Here is an 8,762-nt window from a genome sequence, read left to right on the forward strand (position 1 = left end):
CCTGTGAAGAGAAAGAAATATGTAGGTGTGTATACATACACATCCACACACATCAATACAGATGGATCTGTGTATGTGAGATTCTCTTCCTGATCAGAAACAAGTGATTTATGTATTAACATAGTGATTAGCTTCCAGTTAAGAATTGTAACATTTTATTGCCATGATTTAGAATCATGCTAAATTTTGTCAAGTGATTGAAAGTAAGGTTTTTCAGAAATTATTAGCTAATTTTTTTTCAATATAGAATTTATAGTCACAATTAGTATATCATAATGATTTCCAGGATAAAATACCAATGGCACAAATTTTCTGGCCACAAATGTACAACATATATCAGTTTATTTTTGGAAATCTGAAGAATTAGCTACTGTAAATAAAGCCCCTAAGAAGATTTCTCCGGGAAAGAGGTGAACTTACAGTAATGTGGGTGATATATTATTAATTAATAACTGATCGGCCACTGCTTCAATTAAAAGGACAACGGATGAGAAGGCCTAATAGAAGGGATGTGCTGAATTTTCATTTTACTAGCACCAGGGCCTGCATGAAGCATGTTTCTGAGGTTTTTGCAGACAGCTTCTATGTTAGAGATGTCATCAGCTGCTCCTTAGTTTGGGGACATGTATTGAGCACCGACTGTATGTCTCCCTCAGGCAGAGATCCTTTGGTTGTGATTAATGGTAACCAACTTCAAAATAGCTTAAGAAGACTAAGGAATTTCTTGGAAGGTCCTGGGGTCTCAGAACCCCAGGAGAACATGTGCCAAGGTCGGGGGAGGAGTTTTGTATGGAACTGAGACCTGGAGTCCCAAAGCCACTTGTTTTGCCTACCCCGGGCGAGCTCAGACAGGCTGGTAGTTATGCCCCGATTTAGGGGAGGGACTCTCATTGGCACGTCTGGCCCAAAGGGAGTTGCAGGCACAGCTGCAGGTGTCGTGATAAGTAGATTTCATTGGCCGGCTGTGAACAGGGTGCTAGGCCCACTCAGGTGGGGTACATGGAAGTGCAGCTGTGGACACTCGCCCAAAGAGGTAGCAGTTGAGCCAGGTTACCGAGGATTGACAAGTCTTTTGCACACAGGTCAGTGAGAGGGGCATCCCGGAGCTGGGAAGAGCCCATGCAGAGGCAGGCGTGGGCCCACAGGACTGCGTCACCCTGTGAGCTGGACCAGCATATGGGGCTGTAGAGGGAGAGGAGGCTAGACCAAGAGGTAGTCCCGGTAATGGTGATGTTACTCTGCAGGTGGTATGAAAGAGGCATGAAAGAATTTGGATCTACGTCAGATTTGTGTGTTCAGAAGATCACTGACACAAGGTCAGTCTGCTTTGTGAATGCCAGCTTTCCACGGCAGTCTTCACACAGTAACCCCCTCCCCCAAATCCTTCCAGGGTAGAAATGACCCTCTTTTCTGGGAGTGTCACATGAGGGAAATTACCAGAGGGCCTCCAAGCAGGGTCCCAAGGCCAGGATTTACCCCCTCCATGCCGCACCACCCCCCAGCAGGAGCTAGGGTAAGGGGAGCAGCCTCCGTAATAGCGTTAACGCTTGGCCTTTCTCTTTCCTGTTGTTCATTAATGTTATTTTTAGAGGAATAATTCGGTGTTAATAGGCCTTCTGCCTTAAAAATATCACTTTCTCCATGTAATTATTGTATAGAAGTGGTCCTGTAAAGCCTTCCTAATGTGGCATTCCCCTGAATACACTCCAGAGTGGAATGAGACTAACTAGCTATTTGATCTTTTTATTTTGTTTTATTTTACTGTCTGTTTTCTACCCAGCCTGTGATTAAAAAAATGAACCTTCCTGGGAGGAGTAGTTGCTGCTCAGTCTCCACTTGCTCTCACTTGAATTAGAGTGATAAAGGGAGAATATTTGGGGACCCTCCACATAGATACCTCACCAGACCCCCCATCAACACTGTCTTTTCTCCGTCTTTGTCTCTCTCCAGGTCACGCAATATTTAAACTTACGTATCTAAGCAATCACGACTATAAACACCTCTACTTTGAATCTGACGCTGCTACAGTCAATGAGATCGTGCTCAAGGTGAGTGTGCCTTCTCAACCCAGAGACAAGATATAGGAATGTAGGTCAGCTTTCTACTCATGCTCTGTTCTCAGGCCCAGTTGGAGTCCACCCTGACACTGGGCAAGGCTCCTGGGCCTGCGTTTGCCAAGGATGAACAGCACCACTTACCTGGGTCACCCAGCTGGTGAACCCACCCCAGGTCCACACTGGCATTGTGGCTCCAGCCTGATGCCCCATGTCTGCGTCTCTGGACCCCACTTCAGCCAAAGCAGGACCCCTTTCCCTTCCACTCAGCCCCCCAACAATCTCTGTTCTTTACACACTTATTTATTCTTTTTATGTACCTTTTTTTTTCCCTCCAGCCATTGTCAGGCTACTTGAGGGTCCTGGAGCAGACTCCAGGGAGATTATTGTTATTGTTTTGAAGATGCCTTAATTGTACTCAAGGTAATTTTAGCACCCGGCTCTAAGCATACCCAACTTTATGCTGGAACTCTATGTTTCCAGTGTCAGCAACATTTACTAAGCTCCTCCTGTGTGCCAGGCCCCAGACAGGCCCGGTCCCTGCCCTCAGAGAGCTTCTCCTCCATCAGGGGAGACAGACATTAAATAAAAAATTACAAAGAGAATTTTAATGAATTAAAGAGGTGTTGTGTGGGTATGTAAATGGAAAATGAACTCGGTGTGGGGGTAAGGGAGAGCTGAATCTTGAAGGATGGGTGAAAAGGTACAAATATCATCAGGTCCAGAAAGAAAAAAAGCATTTTGGCCTATGAAGAGCCGAGAGGCCGGCCGGCAGGTGGGGCTGGGAGGCTGTACCCACCTGTGTGGCTGGAGCAGTGAAGGGGGAGGACACATGGCAGAGTGAGGTTAGAAGGGCCAGATCCATAGAACCTTGCAAACCAGGGTCAGGCCAAATCGGTCTTGTTGATTTAAGAGGCCCGGGGTAGGTAGGACCCAAGACTGTGTGTTTTATGCTCTCAGGTGCTGCCCAGGCTTCTGGTCTGTACTCCACACTCTGAGTAGCACAGCCCTGGGCTAGTAGTTTTCAGACAGTCTTCCAAACTGAGAATCCTTTCTTCACGCCACATCATGTCTAGATTGATCACATAGAAAAAGCAGAAGCTTCTCTGGCAGGGCAAGACTTAGAACCAGAGGGAGCTGCCCCACTCCTAATTGTGTGACCCTGTCTATTACATCATTTCTCAGCCTCAGCTTTCCCACCTGTACAGTGAGGATCAAGTACCTACGCTGCCCCACTCCACCCCACCAAAGGGCTACTAGAGCACAAGTCAAATGAGACATTGTGAGCTTACTTAGGTTATTATTCCTTCTTAAGAGTAGAAGTTTCCAAGTGACAATAATGAACATAGCTAAGATACGCTGAGTAATTGCAAAATGCGCAGGACCTGGCCTAAGTGTTGCACATATCGTGTTTCAGTAAATCGTCACAAAACTGTGAGGTAGTTGATATAAAATGGTTCCCATTTCCCAGATGAAAACTGAGACTCAGAAAAAATAAGTAACTTAGCCAGGATCGAGACTCTCGTGCATGGCAGAACTAGAACTTGACTCCAGGTTTGGCAGATTCCAGAACTTGTGCTGCTAACCCCCAAGATGGACGTAGTCTTAAGGAGTTGAATGGGAGGTTTCAACGAAATGGAATTGCTTTGCAGGAACATTTTGAGGCTAAGTCCTCATGCCTACAAAAGGCTTTCGAAAGTAGTGGGTGACACTTGACAGTGCTGCTGGGAGGACAGTTTGAAGCCGAGACAGTAGCGTGATTAGTCGGGCAGAAGCCACCTCCGATCAGGGAGTAGGGAGAGAGTCCTTGCTGCATTGTCACGAGATAGCACAAGGAACTTGTGTAAAGTGTTTAGAGACTAGGTAAAGAAATATTCTATTACCCCGTCAGGGGCTGGACTTTTTTTATAGCCAGCATTAAAATATTCAAGACTTCAGAAGGATTCTAGTAAAATTATAATCCTGTGTTTGACATCAAAATAATTCTCACAACAGCAGATTGATGACAGAAACACAGGTTTATGACTTCAGTATGAGACTGTGGAAGATCAAGTGCAGAGAAATCATTTTACAGGACCAAATGCTCCCTTGAAGCAGATGCTTTTCTGCAACATCCCTGAGACCTGTCGCCTCCCCCCAAAATGTCTGTTTTCCTATCAGAATGTTTGTAGAAATATCACGTCATGTGCAAGACTCCAGGAGAGTTGCAGGGTGCCCAGGCCTGATTCACTTAGGGAGCTAATGAACATAAGCCTGTTGGAAGATTAAATTTCACTTCTCTTATCTCTGGTTTTTATAGCAATTTAAGCACTCAGCTTTATTCACCATTCCCATAATGTCGTGACAGTGTCTTTGTGAGCTTTGCACTAAAAGCGACTAAGCAGGGCAGCAGGTTCACTGAGGCACCAGCCGTGTGTCAGTGAATTCAACAGAAATGTTTAGTGTTTCCATGGGAGGCTCTTCAGAGTCAGTCTTAGAGGCAAGTGTCTCAAGTGGTTGTTCCAGAACTAGGGATTTTACATACAATGAGAACATAGGTCTGAAACTGAAGGAAGAAAATGAGGGTCGGGGCTGATGTCCAAGAAAACTATTATGAACAGGCAACTCTCCATCAAAGTATCTTATCTCATTGTGTTTTTCTCCTCATAGAAATATTCTTGTCTCCCATTTATTGAGCACTGACTATGTGCAAAGGGTTTTATGTCATTATCTATTTACTTTTCACAACTGCCCTGCAGAGTGTAGGCATTATTATCCCCACTTACAGAGGAGACGGAGGCCCACGGCTGCAGAGCTAATAACGGTGGAGCCTCAGTTTGAACCCAGCCCTTCAAGAGTCCCAGAGTCTGCCCCTTCCACCTCGAGATGTGAGTGAGCTAAGCTATGTGTGGTCCCTAATTCTGCAGGCTTTTGAGATGAATCTCAGAGGAATCATTGGGCTCTTCAAAATGGGTTCTTCTTGTGATCGAGTGATGGAGGCTTTGGCTTTATTGACCATGAAAACTCAACATTTTTATGCCTTAAGCTGTAAAAAGCGCTGAAAGTGAAACACTCTATAGTGCATAAAATTGTGCAAGTTTTAAGCCACAGCATATTAACCAGCTAATGGCAGACCAAAGGGCGTTTTTATCTTTTGATTATTACATTAATCTTCCATTAAAATTATCTATGTGATTATCACAAAGCACTGAAGATAATAAATTTAGGAAATAGTTGGCTTGTTAAGGATCATTTTAAAATGCTTTTGTCAAGTTATATGTGCCAAAAATACACTGAAAACACTAGGTTGGCTGAGTGTGCAAACAATATAATCCAAGGATTGCTTTTATTAAAAATGATAAAACCTCTTTATCTCCATACATTGTCTGTAGCATCCCAAGTCGTCAGCCCAGCCCCACAGGCCTCATGATTTATTGCTCTCAGCTGGTAACTTGGCGAGGCGGTGGGCCGAGTGTGTCAGGCCTTCTGTACTCATCCACCAGCCTTTAACGCCTGCTGCTGGTGACTGTCAGAGCAGAAAGTGTGGCTGGGGACAGTGTTGGAACCTTGGCCTCACAGGAGACTAGCTGCCTTATACTGCTTCCTCCCAGAGCCCTCTGGCTCTTTCTCAGTTAACGGAGGCCTCTCCCGCTCCAGGCCAAAGACACACGGCCTCTTAAACTAGAATAAAACAAGGATGGTGGCTGGTTTCTCTGGCCAAAAATATTTGGGTTCCTACTCATAACCTTCAGATATTTGGGGGTGAAGAGAAATGGTGTTTGTTCAGAAAAAGCCCCAGCCAGAGGGTATCTGGAGGGAGTGGTAGGGACAGTGAGGGACAGTGAGGGTGTCTGGAGGGAGTGGGAGGGACAGTGCCCCTGAGGAGGCTGGGGCGGGGAGCTGGAGAACTGGGAGGCATGACAATCAAGGCCCTGATCACCTGGTCCACATCTTGGCCTTTCCACTTAGTAATTTTGTGACCTTGGCCAGTTCGGTCTTCCTCTGAGCCCTACTTTCCTTTTGGTCAGATGACCCCTAAAAAAAAAAAAAAAAAAACCCCGTTGCTGTCAAGTCAATTCTGACTCATAGTGACCCTATAGGACAGAGTAGAACTGCCCCATACAGTTTCCAGGGAGCGCCTGGTGGATTTGAACTGCCAGCCTTTTCGTTAGCAGCCATTGCTCTTAACCACTACACCACCTGGGTTTCCCAAATGGCCCCTGGAAAGTGTTAAATGAAATGCCATAGTTGGAATCTCCATACCTGGCTGGTAGGAGGCTGAATATGGAGCCTTGCTTTGGTTTGTGTTTTATCCCTATGACATTCTCATCATTCAGACGAAGAAAGTGAGGCTGGGGTAGGTTAGGTATAGTGCAAGCCCATGGTTGCTCAGCAGGCGAGGGGCGGAAGTGGGAAGCACAGTGCACACCTCCAGGGAGGCGGCCTTTGCAGAGGAGGGAGTGCAGGCCCAGGAACGAGATCCATCGCTTCCTGACTCGGCGGTCTTGTCCAAGCCTCTTGTCTTCTCCAAGCCTCCTCTTTCCCCTTGTAAAGCCAGGGTTCTGGTCCCAGGCTGTCAGGTTGCTGTGATGACTGTATTCCATCCACAAGAGAGCACCTGGGCCTGAGGGGCCCCAGCTAGGTAAGGGCCCTCCTGTCTACCCCTTTCTTTGCCGACGAACTGGCTGGCAAGTGACTAGGCTGTGTCCTCTTGCTTTCTAGGTCAACTACATCCTGGAATCACGAGCAAGCACTGCCCGGGCTGACTATTTTGCTCAAAAACAAAGAAAACTGAACAGACGTACAAGCTTCACCTTCCAGAAGGAGAAGAAATCAGGGCAACAGTGACACTGCCCTCCAACCTCAATCTGTTGCTGTATTTCAGAGCCTGCCTGCCAGGACCCAGGGGGCCCTAGAGCCCACCCTGTGTCCTGTAGCCTTGGGGAGGGAGGCTAGCCCCTGGCTCTTGGGCACAGGGCTGGTGGGCTCTTGGGGAAGATTTGGGGAGGAGGCACCCCCAAGGATAGAGCTGGGGAGTTTCCACGGGACTGAACACTGAGTGGCAATGGCTTTGATTAGCGGCGTCCAGGGGCTAGACCACCACCAAGAGGAGCCATGTGCTGCCCAGCCGTCTTCAGTGCCTCGTGACCCTGCCCAAGGATGTACATAGCCATGCCCAGGCATTTCCTTACAACTCGATCAAATTTCTTAAAGCAAACGGAGAACAAAAATGTACATTTTTTTTTTTCCTTTTAATAAACAGGTGTACTCTTTATCGTGGTTGGTATGATGGACTGTTCTTTGGGGTGGAGGATTGATTATGTTATTCTCTTTCAAATCTGTTCCCATATTGAACAGGCAGATTGGAAAAGCTATGGCTCGATTTCTCAGAAGAAATGTTTAGGGCTTAGTCAATAGTTTTAACTATGCCATTTGTTTAAACGAATGCATTGCTTTGAGGATAATATCTTACTAAAAGTTAGAAAAGGGGACCTAGTGTGGTGTGTCTCAGGCTGTTTCATTTTCCCCTTGAAAAGCCTTGTCTCCTCAACATGTCCCAGCACCTCTGACTTCAGAGAAGCAAAACTGCATGTAAAGCACTGGGCAGTGGGAGAATGAGGATCGATGGCTAGTCTTAAGGTCATGCTGAGCTCCCGGCCAGAAATGGCCTTTTCCATTTCTTAAGTAGCAAGTGTATGTTTCAGTGACGGTTAGACCTGTATTTGGGTTGTTCCTGGAACTGGTGTCATCTCTGCCTCGCTGACTTTGAAAAGGCCTCATTCCCCTTTCTTCTTCTCCATCCAGTTCCTGCTTCCTTGTTGGAGCAGGCTGGAAACTGCTGTTTTTCACTCTATCAGGGAAAACAGTGAACAGAGATCCCAGGGAACAAGGGAAACTTACCCAATGGTGTCCTTCCTGGGTTGGAAAAGGCAAGGGATTGGCCGTCCACTGACACACCTCTGGCCACACCAGATGCCTCTGTGGTCCTCCAGTGTTCCTCCCAGAGTGACATCCATTCTTACTGTCCCTGGCCAGGGCCGAGGACCTCAGCTGTTTCACTGAGGACCTGCATCTAAAACATATTTTTAAATTGTTACACAGGAAGAGATGTGACTAAAGCACCATCTCAAAGTCGAGTGTATTTCTTTGCACAAGGGGTCATTTTAATGAATTCCTCTTTCATTGTGATATTTGCTCAGCCAACAAAAGCATCCTTTTCTAATGTCTTCCATTCCTACCCACCCCAGAAACAAAAGAACTATTATTTGTAGCTTGCTATCTGTATTGGAATTTTTAGCGATTTTATATTTAGATACCTTTGAAAAATGTAAATGACTAAGTTGGTCATTAAATCTTGTGACATATTCAATACTAAAATATTAAAATAAAATTCATATGTATACCATCTCTTGCAAAATGTTTTGAATTCCCGAAGTCTCAAGTATGCCCCGGCTCTGAACGTAACGCTGAACGTGGTAACGCTACAGTTCACTGCTTGGGCAGCTGAGGGCAGGTGCGTGTTAATATGCTGGTTGTTGGTGTGCTTCCGAGTGTCTCTGAGACGCACCCTGGGCTCCCTCAGTGCTGAGCAGCTAGAGTGACCCTCTTTACTCAGAATCAGCACAGATCTCTTAGGATGGAATGCAACATACATTCAGTTTACATTAAAAAAAAGATGTCCAGCTTAAGGAATAATTTAAGGTGGGGAACACTGTGCACCCACTGCCT

At 46.1% G+C, this 8,762-nt stretch overlaps 1 protein-coding gene across 15 annotated transcripts in view; it reads left to right on the plus strand.

Annotated features, from left to right (window-relative positions):
- Positions 1 to 7,306, plus strand: part of MAPKAP1 (MAPK associated protein 1) — a 270,012-nt gene extending 262,706 nt beyond the window's left edge. For 12 of the 15 annotated variants that reach the window (XM_023544921.2, XM_023544926.2, XM_023544923.2 and 9 more), the window contains 2 exons: positions 1,951 to 2,048; positions 6,756 to 7,306. In XM_023544921.2, coding sequence (XP_023400689.1) covers positions 1,951 to 2,048; positions 6,756 to 6,881 — 224 coding nt within the window. In that variant the 3' untranslated portion in view covers positions 6,882 to 7,306. Of the gene's footprint in view, positions 1 to 1,244; positions 1,317 to 1,950; positions 2,049 to 6,755 lie in introns of those variants that run through there. The other 3 variants (XR_002785002.2, XR_002785003.2, XM_023544928.2) reach the window with 2 other exon arrangements.
- Positions 7,307 to 8,762: the final 1,456 nt, after the last annotated feature.

This window comes from Loxodonta africana, chromosome 9 (assembly GCF_030014295.1).
Source record: "Loxodonta africana isolate mLoxAfr1 chromosome 9, mLoxAfr1.hap2, whole genome shotgun sequence".
Taxonomy (NCBI): domain Eukaryota; kingdom Metazoa; phylum Chordata; class Mammalia; order Proboscidea; family Elephantidae; genus Loxodonta; species Loxodonta africana.